Consider the following 18,263-nt stretch of genomic DNA (forward strand, 5'->3'; position numbering starts at 1 on the left):
GTAGTTAAAAAACAGAACAGGAATTCATCATATAGGAAGCAAAAAGGGAAAAGATACATATACAGTGAGGGGAAAAGGGGGGGGTGGTGGGGGGGATTCAGATTTTACAGAGGCCACACACACACACACACACACACACACACACACACACACACACACACACACACACACACACATTATGGCTTAATATCACCATTTATATGCACCAATACACATAATTTGGATGTATTATCATACACAGGTCTGTTAAATAAGTAAATCATTTTTGTTTGTCTTCAATCATCAATCAATCATCACAATCATCAATTGTCAGGGATTGATGAGATGGAACACCTATCAGGTCAATCCAACCATCTAATCTTAGACGATATTTTGGGAATGACCTCCCAGTAGGCCTTGCTCAGGCCCGGTCGGGGACACACACCCCAGCATTATACTGAGTTGCGGCAGGCTATGGTCGATAAGGGTAGTTCTGTTTCTTTTTTTGTCTTTACTGTATGCATGTGTTCTTATAGCCTATCTGCTGCTACTTTAGCTGCTTCATTCCATTGTTATTTTTAAACATTCACTCAGCTCAGTGACCTTGTGATTAGATTGATTGGTCGATCCCCACATTCCCCAGCTAGCCAGGTCATTCCAAAGACTATACATATGGGACCCAATGCTTGGCACTCAGCATCAAGGGTTGGATTGGGGCCATAAGTGCCATATCCAGGGGGTGTGTGTAGCCTACTTGTACATCGTGCCCAGGGGGTGTACTTGTACGTATCATGTCCAGGGGGTGTACTTGTACATCATGCCTAGGGTTGTACATGTACTTCATGTCCAGGGGGTGTACTTGTACTTCATGTCCAGGGGGTGTACTTGTACTTCATGTCCAGGTCCCAGGGGGTGTACATGTACTTCATGTACACCCCCTATAACCTTATGTAGGCATATAATTTTACTATAATATTTAACCTATACCTGAACGGTTTCCCTTGTTTTCTTTCGATGTCTATTATTTTCTCCTTTCTTCAAATCTACAAATGAGAGCTTGTACAAAGAATTACTACTATTACCTATTAATACCCATTATTATTATTTATTATTATTATTATTATTATTATTATTATTATTATTATTATTATTATTATTATTATTATTATTATTATTATTATCAGTAAAACTGTGATGTGACAGTAAAGTTGAAGCTCAGTTGAAGTTTGGTTGGAGCATTTGAACAGGTCTGTTTCCAGCTGTAGTTGTTGTCATAGTGCTTGGTCTGAATGTTCAGCCTACTGGTGACTGGTCATTACACTATGTTGACAATAACTGAACAAACAACAGTAGGCCTAGTACAGCAGAGGATGAGTAGGTGACGGCACAGCTCAGAATGCCTTCAAGAGTTCAATCTAGTTCACTGGTTCTCAACAGGGGTTTTTAAGGCAAAACTTTTAAGATGAAAAAGACCATTAAATACTGCATCAAAAGCTTAATCAACAAAATAAATATAGGCTACTATAAAAACTGGTCAAACATAGGCCAAATTTTCAATTAATATAGGCCTAAGAAAGAGGTCACAACTCCTCGGCTATTTTCACAAAATCTGTGGAGTCGAGGACAAAAAATAATTCCTCAACTAATGCATAAATTCTATGTGTTGGTTGCTTGAATCAGACCAAGCTGTCTTTTCACTACACTTAGTTTGGCAGCATTTGTAGCTACTCAAACACACAAGTCAAACATTGACTGACAGACATTATTCCATTGGTCAAAATTGTCACTCCATGTTTAAAGTCATTGCTGCTATGGCGGCCAAGAGATGCCTATTGATCCTAGCTATACTTGGATACATTTCTCTCTCTTACACAAAAGTGGAAAGTGATTTTGCTCCAAACTGTGACTATTCCTTCTATGAGAGGACTCAGCCCACGTTGGCCATCGATGAGGATCCCTTCGCGGTCAGAATCTGCCAGAGGTTCATGTGGGGCTACAGGTTCGCTGCGTTGTATTCCATCCGCCTCAGGATCCCGTTCTACAGTGCTTATGTCCTGCATGGCTGCGGAGGGGACTGCTTCATACGGGAGATAGTGACCGCAGTGAGGGAAAACACTACATGGTTTATTGAACCTCAGGTAAATTATGTTACTGTAGTTCATAACCCTGTATTGTTTTGCATTTGACCTGTAGTATTTGACCCCTTTTCCACCGGTTGGCTCCCAAAGGAAACCGGTTCAGTTCTTTTTGGTTCTTAGTCTATATGAGCCAGAGCTCATGTATTTGTCTCTATTATTGCATAATAATTTATATGAATCAATGCAATGTTAAATCTTTATAGCACTCAGTTAGAGACATCACATGATGTGTTATTTATTTCAGTGAGCCGTTTCAAGTCATTATGTTATGCCTTCACAGTAACACTTTCTATGAAGCCCATGTCTACAATGCATTGTAGACTAGCCTGGTTAATACATTTAATTTCATTCCGCGAGGAATTAAATTAAAACAATGTATTGTGAAATCATGAACTATGAGCATTATAAAATGATATCCCTCTGGCCAAAAGAAAGTCAGTGAGTGACCAGCAGCTATAAAGTAGTATGAGACTTAGTTATTATAAAAATGCTTTACAATGTGATATGATTAATGGTATAAATCAGTACTCTATACTAGTCTTATAACTACAATTACACAATTTATACAGAGATTATAATCCACTGCAAGTATGTTTGTAATGCATTATAGACACAGGCTTCAAATAAAGTGTAAGCGAAGTGTTTCAATTGAAATCCACCACATTGCTTCATTGAAATGTGTTTTTGCTTAACTGTGCAACAATGAGTTGAACTCATCTCCCGCAGCTCTCCAACATATTCAGCGAGGAGATGTGCATGGCCGGGGGACATGCTGACATCAGTCGAAACCAGGCTGTTCTCAGTGACTATGAAAGCACCACTCAGTATGCACTTGGCCAGCTGAACCCCTATAACTACCACAGTACGTATAGTGCCCTGTCCACATTCACGCTGACCAACGCCGTACCCTTCGACCACAAGTTCCATCAGGCCTGGCTGAGAGGACAGGAGCAACTCAAACAACTGGTGGGACACATGAGTGGCACTGCCTACTTTATCACAGGTATAATTATAGAGGGATACCGGTATATAAAATATCATTAGACTCAGCAGTGGGATATACCAATGGTTCTTAATCACTTATAACACTCAAAACACAAGATAATACACTATACCCTATTCTAAAGTATTCTGTTCGTGCCCTTTCCAGAATGTCTTATGACAAAAGTTTAGAGAAAATCACCACTGGACTTTAAAGGCTGACTATGACTTTTAATATCACTCAACTAAAGAAATGCCATGACAATCTGCTGAACATGAAAAAGTCTCTTCTGATGTCAAAAACTAGAGGGCTAAATCCTGATATCAAGAGGTTGCAAGCTGCTCCATATACTGTACAATTTATCGGTATTGACTTTGTGAACCCGGAGAATGCTCAAGCTTCTCGTCATTATATATAATTGTATATAAGCCTTGTTTTATAACAGTAATAGGCATTTTGAAATGGAAAATGAATAATTCCCAGCTATTCTGGGAACAGAGTTATCTTTACTCATCACAGTTGGTTTAAATCTTCCGGCTGTGGGAACATCTGGTTTATAAATTGATTTCACTGCACTAGTGTTGCATATATATACAGTATATAAGTGTTTAACATGTGTATTATTCTACAAGCTAAAGTGCTGATGCCTTGCATTGCAGGTGTAATAGTAGACAACTCCAGAACCATATCAGGAGGTCGCGTCGGTGTGCCCAGTCACATATGGACCGCCATGTGCTACAGACGACGTCGCAGCTTCGGCATGTCCGCTTCCTCCTTCTCCTTGGGCCTGATTGGTCGCAACAGCGGGGATAACGACGCCATCGGCGGAGGGATTCGTGTGTTGAGCCTCTCAGAGCTCACGACGAGTTTACGACGGTCGTACAGGACTGCAGAGATAAAGATTTTCTACAGAGACTGCCCGTGCTCCAAGCGCAGGGCAAGGCTAATGCAAGAGAGGTTACAGGTTAGGCTGAATGTTCTGAGATAAGAATGAAGCTCCATGTGTTAAAAATGAAACATACAGTATTTTTTCTCTGCCGCCGTTACAACGAGTGAACACCATTTGTTTTGAAGTGGGATTATCAGTGCAGGGTGATTCCAGATCCCACATGATTTATCTCAAGTGTTTTTCAACCCTTTTCATATTAAGGTCCATTATTTATAAGGCCTTTGAGCCACGGACCGCAGTTTGATGAGATTTAAGCCTCTCAGACCCAAAACTTGTTTCGTTGTCGTCGGATTGGATTTTGTCCACAATTCCATGCTGTATTGATGTTGGTACCATAGGAGAGATAACAGTCGATCAAAATAACAATTATTCTGCATTCTCTAATTGTGTAGATTTCTTAATGCAATATGACACATTTTATATTTTATAATGCAGATGTTTAACAATAATTTAACTCTTTGTCCATTTGATTTTGTTTTACACTCAAGTGTTAAAGATCTAATAAGGGTCCATTTGGTTACCAATTCTCCATCATTTTAGCTGGGGACCACCTGGAAGTTGGAACCAACTCAAGGACCACTGGTCGAAAACCACTGGTGTATCTCATTGACTTATTTTATTTTTTAACTTATGTACTACTGACAACGTAGTACCCTGAAGATCCCACTGACCTCCTGAATGTCATGTTACGAAACGTCGCCAATAAAATACCTATTCACTCGATGTCCTGTCGTGTGGGTTTAACTTTAGATTAATCCTCCACAAATTGTGTACATGGTGATGAACAGTAATTACGTGTGCGAATTTATGAAACTGCTTCCGTTGGAAATGAGACAATCAGTGTTCAAGATTGGAATCTCATTTATTTTAGCTATGTACAGGAAAGATGGTGAATTTCACAATTAACAGAAAATAAAAAATAAAATCACACCTGACTCGCCTCTCTGGCCTGTTACAGAGATACACCAGGCATCAAAATGTTACGCTCTCTCTATCTCTCTGTCTCTCATATAGACACTTATTATGCACTCAGTACACACACACACACACACAAACTTTTCTTTCTCTCGCCCGATCTCTCATGCACAATCTCTCTCATTTCACTTTGAAAATGTCCATTTCTCTTTGTATTTATAGATATGATATATTGTTATTTGCATGTACGGTAGCTGTGCTGTCATTGCAATTTGCTGCTGATATTAGAACTATGGTCTTGTGGACTGTATTTGGCGCTGTATTTGTACGAGTAGTCTATAGGCAGTCTACGAGGTGTGCAGGAGACGGGGGACTCTAGTCATATCATAATACTTCTCTGCATGATCCATCATCCGCTCCCTGACATGTACACACACACACACACACACACACACACACACACACACACACACACACACACACACACACACACACACACACACACACACACACACACACACACACACACACACACACACACACACACACACACACACACACACACACACACACACACACACACACACACACACACACACACACACACACACACACACACACACACACACACACACACACACACACACACACACACACACACACACACACACACACACACACACACACACACACACACACACACACACACACACACACACACACACACACACACACACACACACACACACACACACACACACACACACACACACACACACACACACACACACACACACACACACACACACACACACACACACACACACACACACACACACACACACACACACACACACACACCCTCTTTTGCTCTATGCCCGCGTCTCCAAACTCCCGGTATGCTGTGGTTCGTCTCCCATACAAACATCATCCCAAAGTGTGGGGCGGGGCTAGATGCACAGATGACGGGAGATTTCCTATCTCTGATTAAAAAATAAAAAATAAAAAATAAAATGTGGGGAAAAGAAAAACTATCCCAACAGTATTCTTCTCTCTCTCCTCACTCACTCCAGGCCCTCGGTCTGTCTGTCTGTCGGCCTTTGACACATCTCCCACTCTCACTCCTGTCCAAAGCCCTCCGTCTCCTCGATGGCAAACATGAGCTTCTCTCTCAGCTGCTCCAGACTTCTGTAGGGAGGGAGGTCCAGACGGTTGAAGCTGTGAGAGGAAGGCAAACAGCAGCATATTATTACAGTGTAAGCTGGTGACCAGTGGTGGACATGAAAGCACTCAACCCCAGTAAGTGAGTCAAAGTATACAGTAGATCATACATGGGCAACTGGCGGCCCGAGGGCCACATGCAGCCCCCACCATCACTTAATGTGGCCCTCAGGTTAATATCCCAATACTGATATATTATTGATTTCAGCTGTTACAACTCCAAAGTTGTCCAAACATGCAAACATGACCTGCTTTAATTACGTTTGATATTAGTAGCTTACTGTCTAGTATTACAATTTTATTGTCTTCTTTATGTCCAATGTATTTGCAATGTATACACATTGAGACACAGTCTCAATGTGTTTTTACTGGTTAAATATATTTTTTTAAATGACAGCCCTACATGCATGCAAGTGGCACTTACCAGGTGTGGCTTCTTGGAAGCCAAGTCTCCTTCCCCACTTTGTCTATACAAAACTTCTGGGGACCATTACTTCCTGTACAGACAAACACAATGGCTTCCAGTCAGAGGTTGTATCTCTCAAACAGGTACAGAATGTATGCATGGTTCTTTTATTTTGATACACTGCTCTTGTATTCAAACTTGTATTTCTAATAATGTCAGTGAATTACTGGCTACATTTTCTTTGTCCAGGAATATTCAGAATGAAGGCGCTAGAGTGCCCAGCAGATGAGGCAGGTTTTACTCTGAAAGACTCCGTCTTCCATTATTACGTCGCGCTGTCAAATCTAAAGTCTCTCTAGAAGCGTTTATATTCCAAACTAGGTTAAGTCAGAAATAAAGACAGAACATTGCCATTTTGAAAACCATGGAGAGTGCTGTAGATTTAGAATTATGAGCCACTTTAGGAGGGCCATAAACAAGGAAGTGTGCATCCGCGAAACACAAGGAGATCGCAAAAATAAATAAATAAATAAATACCCAGACGTCCTGGGTACCCTAGGGGGTAATTATAAAGACGTCTTGGACACTGAAAGTGTTAACCACATCTTTGCTTGTTTCTTTTATATCGTGATTCGGACAGAAATCAACATTGCCCGAGATAGAGGTTTAGTGATTAACCACCCGAGTCCCCCAGCATGCCTGTTCTGGGGAACATACACATCTGCGTTTGACTAAGAACAGAGGGTTTTAGTGGTTGACTTTGAGAAGTGAGTGAGTTCCAATAAAAAAATATTTGAATAGTTATTAATGATAGTGAACATCACAATCCGTTACCTATGAGTTCAGCGAAGCCACCGACAGGCAGCCGGCAGGTTCCCGTGACGAACTGGAGAAGACGGATCCTCTTCTCGTTGTCCATTTCCTTCACCACCTGCAGGAGGACATGTCCTCGTTAGGCTGCGCTACATACTGTATACCGTTACTGTAGATCACTGTTTCAGAAACACTGGGTCGGGACCCATTTGTGGGTCACTTAACCATTTTTATGGGTCACGACTCGAGTAAAAATCCCATTTTCTATTCTTACAGTTAAAATGTTAATATTTCTAAAGATTTAACCCAATTAGGAGAAATTAGGACTGAGGCCGATTTAAAAACCTTTTTTTTTGTCAAGGACCCCCAGAAATATCTGTATTTGGCCGGGGACCCCCAGAAGCAAAGATTTGAGTTAAAAACGTTCACTGGGAAAGAATATATAGTCAAAGACTTGCGCTACAATTTCATGATTTTTCAATAGCTAAAGTATAACAAAAACACCAAAAGGGGTTCCCGTCCTGAATGGGTTAAATAAAGAATACAAAAATGTAAAATAATTTTATGATTTAGTGACAATAGCCAATGTACAAGCTCACAAAGCGGCTCGAAGCACACATTGTGTACTTAGATCGTAGATCTGCTATTAGATCTGCTATTTTCACTAGCTTGGCTCCCGGGCAAACACCTAATCCCTCTTTTGAATCTCAACCTGAAAAGTTTGGGGAGTGAACAATAATAGTGAACAAAACGCGTGCCCCCTCTAGGAAATATTTTGTGCCAGGGACCACCCATACAGTACAAGATTTGTATAGTAAATATTTCAACATTTCCACTACGACACTCGTGCAGTCACTCACGCACGCACACTCGCTGGATATTGTGTTTACAGAGAATTGTGTTTGGATTATGCAAGAGGTGTTTATAGAGAACAACACGCTTGCACATGCAGGCACACATCCGTCACTTTGCATACACACCCACCAGAGTATAAACACATTATCTATGACACATAACTAGATGCGTTAATATAAACATGCGCGCGCGCGCGCACACACACACACACACACACACACACACACACACACACCTGCCAGAACCAATGGATCTGTTTGCTGTTCTTGGTGTAGTGTCGGTAGATGGTGTTCTTCTGCCAGTCTGCCAGGTCTATCTCCTGCATGCCACACAGCATCAGCTAGAAAGACACACACATCACACACAAGCTCAAACACGGAGAACACTGGGCCACACGGTGGCGCTGTCGCCTCACAGCTAGCAGGTCAGGTCCCGGGTTCCATTCCCACCGGAGACGCTCTGGGCGTGTTCTCTCCTCTGCATCATCATACCATACCCTAGGTGGGGTTGGTGAAAGTGTGGAGTTTGCATGTTCTCCCCGTGTCCCCTAGCGTAGGTACCCTCACAAAAACATGCAGTAATCCTGGTCTATATACTGGTCTATATACTGCCTCCCCCTGATCAGCCTGATGGGAGGGGAAAGGAAGGAAGCATGAGCTCAGCTCGGGGCTCTCCCCAGGTTGGCAGAGGGAGAGTAGCACCCAGGATTACAGTTTAGTCAATTGGCACCGGGTGAAAAATGCGTTCCATATTTTCCAACGTTTTACAATATTGTTTTAAAAAACTTTTTTAAATAGTGAAAATTGCTGATGTCCACTACTTCTGTGTGAAACTCTTTAATTGTTTGATTAATTTATGAAAAAAACAAAAAAAGAATAACATAAAAAGTTTAAATTTGGAGAAATATGGCGATATGAGTCTGCCAGAGACATAATTGAACACAGGCCCAGAGGTAAAAAGAAAACATGATAGAAGCACTTTCCAGAATAATAGAAATGAAAGACACAAGATAACAATGGATACTGGTGAGTCAGACTATAATTATTAGTCGTAAGAATAGACCGTTCTAATAATTGATGTGCTGTGGTGGTCTGATATATTCAGGTTCTCACTGCAATGCTCTACTACACCGAGCGATTTGATTAATTCATGCACCTTCCACAAGAGAGGCCTGGAACTAATGAGCTATTGATCAAGTTCTTGGCGTGGTGTTGCAACGCCGTGGCATATCATTAACTGGTCAACAATTAAGGTCAAAGAACCATTTTAGAATAACAATGTTCTTTCATCATTCCAAGTGACTCTTCTCTTGCTGTAGTAGTCGTAGTACACCGTTAAATCCTCAGTGTCGTTAACCCTGAGAGTGCACGCACCCTTTTGGTTGCATTTGCAACCATTTCCGAGTTGCAAACGGATAAATAAAAACGGAGGAATTTCACCGCGTATCAACTGGCAGACCGAGGACGCCAGGAAGGAGACCGAGGACAGAACAAAGTACAAAACAACGTTATTTGTTATGTATCACACAGATACACATGCTGGAGGATCAAACAGGGACACAACCACAGAGATTTGAGTTTTAAAACCCTATATTCCCTATGCCACCCAATTATGTGGTCACACATTAAGGTAAAGTGCACTGCTTATGCGTGGAAGCAGCAGGACCAGGCAGAGATTCATAGACGGAACTAGAGTACCCTCTTGTTAAGGAGGGGTGCCTTTGGATGCGGTTCACTGGTGTAAGAAGGACATTCAATATCTGATGACTAGTAAATGCATCGTCTGCATCCCACTGCAGGACTGCACCAGAAACAAGACAACCTACAGATCTGAGTACTATCAGGATACTTGCTGCACACAACTATTGAAAAATATATTGTTGCTGTCGGAAAAGAAGCTAAGAGTCTGTATCCCAAAGGACGATTAAAGGGCTCGGGGGTAGAGTGGTCGGTAGAGCAGCCGGATGTGAACCGCAAGGTTCCCGGTTCGATCCCGCCGGCTCCTCCCGAGTTAGTGACCAAGTGTCCTTGAGCAAGACTCAACCATTGCATGGTTTCCTCTGCCATCGGTGTATGTCTGTATTATTGTACATACATTTATCATGCCAATAAAGCCCTTTGAATGTAATTGGTGAATATACTATTTAAAGCGCTTTGGGTAAAGCGCTATGTAAATGCACCATTTACCATTGTATAATGTTCAAGCTCTTGTTAATAATCAGGAAGCTGTTTTGTACAAAACTTTGCTTAAAAAAGGCTTGGGTTAAATTGCCATTCAATTTTGGTGCAGTAAGAATGAACACTGTTGAAGATGGAGCGCCATGATTCGTTTTTTCGTTCAATGTGTCTATGAAGTTAACATTACTCTAATAGACCCCCAGGTGTGGTTAGATTTAAAATAGTCTTCCCTGTGTGGTTTTGGTTTCTTCCTGGAAGCTGAAAGCCTTCGAGTCAAAAGGCCCAAATGAAAAACACCTAACCTGACTGACTGGGTATGAATGAATATGAACCATATCCAGAGACTCACCTCCAGCTCCTTCTCGTCGAAGTAGCGCAGCCACTCCAGAGGCACCACCTCGTTGAAGCCGTCTAGGAAGGCCTTGGTCTGCTCCTCCACGCCTCGGGTGAAGCGCCAGTCCGTCAACAGGCTGACGCACGCACAGTCGCACACACACACACACACACACACACACACACACACACACACACACACACACACACACGCAGTGCAAAGAGAAACGAAAGGGACGCAATGGTAAAGGCAGGAAGGAGGGAGAAGAGGGTGAGGAGTGGGGGAAGGAAAATGGAATGAGAAGGGAGAGGGAGTACGAGAAGTCAGTATTAGGGCTGTCACGATTACACATTTAAGTTGATGATTAATTGTCACAAAAATAATTGCGATTAGCGATTTAATTGTGTTTTTGGTGTTGAATTCAAGTTTTTCCAATGTGGAAACAATTATGAGGATTATGACGAAAATAATTGGGATTATCTCAAAAGACTGAGATTAGACGAAGTACATAATGTGTGCTTCGACAGGCCTAGTCAGCAGTATGACAACTTATTTGATGTTCATAATGTAAAGTTACAGGAAACGTGCTTCACCAAAGCAAAAATTTGTCCGCGGCCAAATACAGATAATTCTGGGGGTTCTTGACTTGACAAATGTTGAGCACCACTGATATAGAAACATAGGTTTTTCAGAAATAGTTTTTTTTAGAATCGGCCTCAGGTCTAAATGGGATCAAATAGACCTAGAGTCACAAATCTCAACATCGGTCCCCGCCGAGGCTTATGTCAGTTTTAATTTGGTTATTTATTTATCGGCTTAACGAATTATTACAGACAGAGTTACATGAAATAAACAAAGTGAAAGGATGAGAAGAAAGAAGAGAAGACTGAGGTCTAACCCGATGTACTCCTCCTTGTTTTCCTCGTTGACCAGTTCATTCTCTCCGTCGTCTTTCAGCATGTGTGTGGAGACCTTCCCTAAGATCTCCATGTCCTGAGCAAAATACAGCTCCACGCCACACTCCTCTAGGCTGTTATCCCTGGAAGCACACAGACACATACATGTACAGTATGTATTATAAGTAAAGACATACAAAGACATAATCAAACACTTAACACATTAAAACAAAACGTGGCTGTGCATTACTTACTTGACCCACATGATGGAGTTATAGAACTCGGGGTCTATGGACTCCAGGTCTTTGAGCGTGGGTTTCTTGTTCAACATGCGCTTGTAGAACGGCAGCGTGAACCCTGTGTCGATGAATTTCCCGTGATACAGGGCCTGGAGAAAGAACAGAAAGAGATTTAAATCCTATATTCTATGTTCCACATAAGCAAATGTGCAAAGATCTATGTCTATGCAAGACAGGATTTTGTTGCGCAAACAGTCATATTATACAATATACATAGTCAGCAACATGCTCACAGACGAGTAGTAACAAATGTTGTGAATGGTCGAAAAAGCTAATTTCCAAGGGAAATGCGCACAACGGAAGTCCTGCCCTATAGACGCACTCTGCATTAGGTCGTGACCTCAGAGATTAAGAGTAAAGGCTGGCCTTGTGGTTCCCACACACATGAACACAAACGCACACATGTGCTCGAGCGCGCACACACTCTGAGAGCAGACAGAGCTGAGGCTGCACTCACACATTCGAAACACATGTTTTGTCTGTGTTCTGGGGGAAGAGGGGGAAGTCACATGGTTTGACGAGACAGCCTTGTTTGATGATTACAAAATACATAATTTTGTAAAAAAAAATACATATTTAGCCCCATGTTCGAATGCCCCCCCCCCCCCCCCCCCGCCCCCCCCCTGTAAAAAAGCTAAAGCTAAAATCACTAAAACGAAAGAAGGCAGCAAATGAAAACAACATTATAATAACACTCATCTTTTACTTTCTCTAATGACAACCTAAAGTCCTAAAACATGAACCGTGATTGAAAAAAAAACCTTAAGTTGTCCTTTTTAAGACATCTCAGAGAGAGAACCCAGTGTACTGTAGCAACGCTCCAACAACAACACTGACCCACCGACTGACTCACTGTCTGTTCACTTCACTCACTGCAGCTCTATAGTCTGTACAGCCCTGCACGTGCCCCTCCACATACAGGATATGACAGGGCCCAAATGGCACATTTTACACTTGGTTGCATGCTGAAAATAGCAGATCTACAAGCTCACAACGTGGTGTGATGTGACGTGTTGTGTGAGTTGTGGAAAAGAGAGAGTTGGACTTGGGGAGAGACGAGCATCTTTATAAGGCCAGTCAGTGAAAGGCATTTTAAGACTAAATATAGACCCTTGTTGGCGGGTGTGGGCTGGGTGCGGCAGTGAAGTCATTCAAGAGGGGGGGGGGGGGCAAAAGTACTAAGTAGCAATACTAATGTGATACAAAAAGTCGGGATTGATACAAAAAGTCGGGATTTCAAAATGTACAGAATGTCCCATTTTTTGAAAGAGAATAAAATCTGCACTCTCAGTAATAGTAGGAGACTTTTTTTAATAAAGTTAGGATCTGCTGCAGCAGTCAAACCAGACAGACATGTTTCGGCACGTAGGCCTTCGTCAGTGTCAGAATTTATAAACAAGCGGAAATGACCGATTATAAAGAATTTCTGTTAAATTAAAAAGACCATACAGCCGTGTCTAATTATTAAATCAATCATCAGTATCTCTATTTTAACTCACAAAATCCACAATACTAAAAGAAAACGCGCCGAAACATGTCTGTCTGGTTTGACTGCTGCTGTGGATCCTAACTTAAACAACAAGACTCCTACTATTACTGAGAGCGCAGATTTTATTCCCCATCTATACGTATTCCCCGAATCTGCACCCAGCATACGCCTGAACCCTCCCAGACTGTCACCTGTAGTTGAGCGAGCCATTTCAAGTTTTCACATAATAATCTTTTGAAAATAGCTGCTCTACAAGCTCACAATCCGTTGCATCGTGGCGCATTGTGAGCTCATAGATCGGCTATTTTCAAATGGACGAAATGTATGTTTTGAAATAATAATCCAAATCTACTAGAGAGAGAGAGAGAGAGAGAGAGAGAGAGAGAGAGAGAGAGAGAGAAAGAGAGAGAGAGAGAGGTAGTTAAGCTTGGCAGGACGAGGGGTGGAGGGGGTTGGGGCTGAGTCCTCAGAATAAAAGACGTATTCACTCGGTTGGGGGTGCGCACACTTCTGACGGACACTCATAAATACATCAGTGGACAGCAGAGGAGACAACACTTCTCTGTGTGTGTGCAGCTCGCAGGGTTTTATTATTTTAGGCGGGGGGGGGGGGTCGGTGGAAGAAAAAAAACACCACCCCCAAAAATAACCAAACTCTGTGAACCCAGTTGTTCCACAGCGATGACGTCGAAAAGAGTACACACACACACACACACACACACACACACACACGTTCATTGGAGTGGCTGGCACCACTCAAAAAGGAAACAACATTCCCTATTCTCGACGTGTCATACATATAAATAATCTGCAAATATTAGGGGAGCAATCCGGCAGGAAACCACGACGGGTTGTGACATGACAACATAGTGCAGTGTTACGCTTGTGAGGTTTGGTGTGTGTTTTGTTTGAGTGGCGGGCTCACCATGGCGATGAAGCGACCGATGAACCGGAAGTAGGTGAGGTGGTCCGGGTTGATGGAGGAGGCCGGGTTGATCTGGAGGCAGTAGTTGTTCTTACCGGCATACTCAAACAGACAGTACATGGGGTTCAGAACCTCATGGGAGAGCAGGAAGAACCACTCTCTGGAGAGAGGGGGAGGAGAGGAATGGATTGGAGAGTAGGAGAGGTGAGGAGAGGAGAGGAGAGGAGAGGAGAGGGGAGGAGAGTGGGAGGTGGAGAGGAGGTGGAGGAGTGGAGAGGAGGCATTAGCCCATGGAATAAAGCAAAATAAAATCTCACGACTCAACCACTTTGTCCCAAACTGTGATTTGTGACTAGTGCTCCGTTTCCCCAATAACATAATGAACACAGTAAGAGTAAGTAATGCAGGATGACGATGTTTAGGTATTATCATTATCATTCTAAAAGCTATGTTGCTGCCTTTATCGTCGCAGTCCCACCCCCTTTCATGTTTCAAAAAGTATTTAATTAAATACATTTAACCCTTGGAAAAAGCCAACTTTTGTTGTGATAAATCATGACAATAAACACAATGGTTTTGGCCGAGCAAATAAATAGAAGAAAAAAAGAAAAGAAAAAGTGTTTATTGTCATGATTAGAGTTGGCTTTGTCCGAGGCTTAAAAGGCCTTGAAACGTCTATGGGAAAAACTAATGGGGAATTCTCTTCCGGGCCTGTCGTCGGGGCCGCGGGACTGCCACGCTCTATACAGCTGACCATGCAGTTGATGAAGTCATAGAGGGGCGGGCGCACAAGGAGCAACCGCTGGAGAATATTGGTTCACCGATCTGATCGATTTTTGTCCATGCTAAACCCCTTATCCCTAAACTACTTTGCCTTTTCCCTACATTTTTGAATAGTTAAAACAGCCAATCTACATCGACACGTTGTGAGCTTGTAGATTGGCTATTTTAACTATTCAAAAATGTTTTTCAAAATAGTCAAAAAAGGCTAAATAAAATATAAGGGGTTTATCATGGACGAAAATAGAGCCGGAGACTAACAGTTGAATGCAAATGTCAAAATTCTACATTTGATCGTTACGTTCAGTTGTCTTTAGTGAGAAACTAACAGGGTTGCATTAATTCAAGTGCAAAACACACAATAACACAAAACATACGACAACAAACAACAAAACGTATTGGGTAACAAGTACAACAAATAATACAGACAGACAAGCCAACATGATGGTGAGACTGTTTGCATGATAGAACAACAAAACATGAACATGAAAGATAGAACTAAATGAAACAATAATAAAAAGAAAAACAATATATAAGTAAATAATACATATATGATTAAACACAACGCAAACAATGATTCCTATTACAACCTAGTGCCATTTGTAGCAAATAGGGCTGCAACAATCGCATAATGTTTCTTTATGTATTGATGATTTTTTTTAATGAAATTACTATTTTTTTATTATTTTTTTTAAACATTTTCACCTATAATTATGTTCCTAAAATATGGACGGATTTTTTTCTTTAATTAATTAGTTAAATTATTATTCCATTATTTGGCCTAATCTCGACGGCTTATGCAAAGGCTAAAGTGTAATTTAGAGGCCTGGGTCGCTCGCTCCGCTTGGTTTACCTATGATCCTAGATGACCATTTTTATGCATTTGATGCATTACCTCGTCTTGTCCTTGCTTACTGTAAATCGCTCTGGATTAACCCATTCTGACCGGAAACCCATTTTGGTGTTAGCATTATGTTATGCTTTAGCTATTGAAAAATAGCAGACCTACAAGCTCGTAGCGCGCCACTCGGTGGCGTGCTATGAGCTTGTAGATCTGCTATTTTTGAAAAATCGAAGAACGACTGACATTTTTAGAATCTGATCTCAGGTCAGAATGGGTTAATCAGACCAGTGTGTGTCCAGTGGAAACCTCGTATGAATCTGATCTCAGGTCAGAATGGGTTAAGAGCATCTGCTAAATGCCTAAATTGTAAAGTAACGGCTGCACCCCTGGAAGCCAATATAACTAAACATTGTGAAGTCTGAAGAGCAGGTTCAGCTTAAACAAGACGAATCAGGCCAGTCGGATCTCTCCCAGGTATTTCTAATATGTGTGGAATGTCTGAGGACCCCAATTCCCAGATAGGAGCTTCAGACTCAGACTAGTGGGAAGGTTTTCCCGCGGAAGTAATGTTTCAAGATAAGCGGTGATAAGCAGGGTGAACGGGATAACGCGCGCACACAAAACATTCCGCGTGTGTGAATGCCAAATGTGCCGTGTTCCCATGTGCCATCTTATCAATGACTTGGCTCACAGTCAAGAGTGCGTATGCTGCACACACTGGGAGAGGGCTGGACCTCTTCAGAGAAACCGACATACAGAGAAGCCGGACGTAAACAATGTTAAGATAATGGATTACCTTGATAGAATACAGGCTGTCAGAATACCATTTAGATTATGTAATGGGGGTTTAGAGATAAATTAGTGTGTACATAGCTAGACAAATGGAAATACACCCACACAGACACATCATGAATGGCATTTGACTGACATGAAGAACAAATATATGCAGTTGTTTATAAATCAAGATACAATGGAAAAGCATTATATGGATTGTGGAAAGATGGCATCTATCTATCTATCAGAAAGAATGAAGTCCACCACCACCAAGCGCTCCCCTGCCCTGCCCTCCCCTCCCCGTGGGGATGTGAGGGAAGGGGGAGGGTGTCGGACTGAGGTCGGACAGACGGACGGATGGACGGAAGGACGGAAGGACGGAGGGACGGACGGACTGACGGACGCAGACACCTCCCAACATCCCGTCCGTGGTTCTACCCTGTGGTAGAACAGCATGACGTCACCTACCATAGGGTAAAACCACTGACGTGACACCGGAGACAGAGACATAACAACCCCCAAAGAAACAACAAATAAAATAAAAACAATAAGCCACATAAAGAGAGAGGCAGGACCGGAACACAACAGATGCGGGTGGTGGCGCTACAATAGCAGGGCAGTGGATGGATGGATGGAAGGAGGAACAGAATAGGTGTGTGTGTGTGTGTGTGTGTGTGTGTGTGTGTGTGTGTGTGTGTGTGTGTGTGAGTGAGTGGGGGGTGTAGAGGGAGGGGGACGGGATGGGAGTAGGGTAGGATAGGAATAGAAAACTGAAGAAAGCGCCAGCAATCAATAAATGTTTTATTTAGGAACAAACAGCGGACGTGTTTCTGCCAAACGGGCCTTCCTTGCACGCTGAGGAAGGCCAATTTGGCCGAAACGCGTCTGCTGTTTGTTCGTCAGAGGTAAATAAAATGTGAAAAGGACATTTATTATAATTATTTTTTAAAGATTTGTTTTTGGGGAGTCGAAGCCACGGCAAACCGTCCGGCTGGTTTGGCAGCCTAGGTGCCCAGACAGTTGAGCCAACCGCCCGGGCCCAAAAGGACATTTATTGAGTGCTGGTGCTTTCTTATACCTTATACGTTTATTCTTCTAACCTGGAGTATTGCAGGTTGTCTGCTTTGGCAGTCTTTTTCTCTTAGGATAGGAATAGGAAATGGAGGTAGGAGAGAGATGAACTCTATTGCAGGTGGAGGTGAAAGGATGGAACAAACACAACAACAACAACCACCAAATAAACAAGGAACCCATCACCAAAATGGACATAAATGATTGACAAACAGTTACCTTAAAATCACCCCTGACACCACACACACACACACACACACACACAAGACAAGGGCTAAGCCTATGACTGATGACTGATGATTTTTCATTGTTCATCGCCTTAGGCCTTTAGCACCTCCTCAATTCTGGTGTGCGCCCTTCTCCTGCTTGTTGTACATGTTTTTAAGGACTATGACTGTATGCAGGCCGCAAATAAA

General features: G+C 42.3%; 2 protein-coding genes across 3 annotated transcripts in view; one reads left to right on the top strand and one right to left on the bottom strand.

Annotated features, from left to right (window-relative positions):
* Positions 1-1,790: 1,790 nt before the first annotated feature.
* LOC308314568 (endonuclease domain-containing 1 protein-like) lies at positions 1,791-4,195 on the top strand (the record flags this gene model as incomplete). Its single annotated transcript, XM_080762198.1, has 3 exons — positions 1,791-2,081; positions 2,844-3,120; positions 3,759-4,195. 3 exons carry the CDS (start codon positions 1,791-1,793, stop codon positions 4,085-4,087), a joined length of 897 nt encoding a protein of 298 aa, XP_080618324.1. The 3' UTR covers positions 4,088-4,195.
* A 1,497-nt stretch (positions 4,196-5,692) lies between these two features.
* wwp2 (WW domain containing E3 ubiquitin protein ligase 2) overlaps positions 5,693-18,263 on the bottom strand; it is a 63,139-nt gene continuing 50,568 nt past the window's right edge. For both annotated transcript variants that reach the window (XM_080761559.1, XM_080761558.1), the window contains 8 exons: positions 14,379-14,538; positions 11,920-12,053; positions 11,668-11,808; positions 10,785-10,905; positions 8,494-8,598; positions 7,425-7,521; positions 6,609-6,681; positions 5,693-6,181 (listed from right to left, as the gene is read on the bottom strand). In XM_080761559.1, coding sequence (XP_080617685.1) covers positions 6,082-6,181; positions 6,609-6,681; positions 7,425-7,521; positions 8,494-8,598; positions 10,785-10,905; positions 11,668-11,808; positions 11,920-12,053; positions 14,379-14,538 — 931 coding nt within the window. In that variant the 3' untranslated portion in view covers positions 5,693-6,081. The remainder of the gene's footprint in view (positions 6,182-6,608; positions 6,682-7,424; positions 7,522-8,493; positions 8,599-10,784; positions 10,906-11,667; positions 11,809-11,919; positions 12,054-14,378; positions 14,539-18,263) is intronic.

Source organism: Protomyctophum bolini, assembly GCF_963924005.1.
Source record: "Protomyctophum bolini genome assembly, chromosome: 4".
NCBI lineage: Eukaryota > Metazoa > Chordata > Actinopteri > Myctophiformes > Myctophidae > Protomyctophum > Protomyctophum bolini.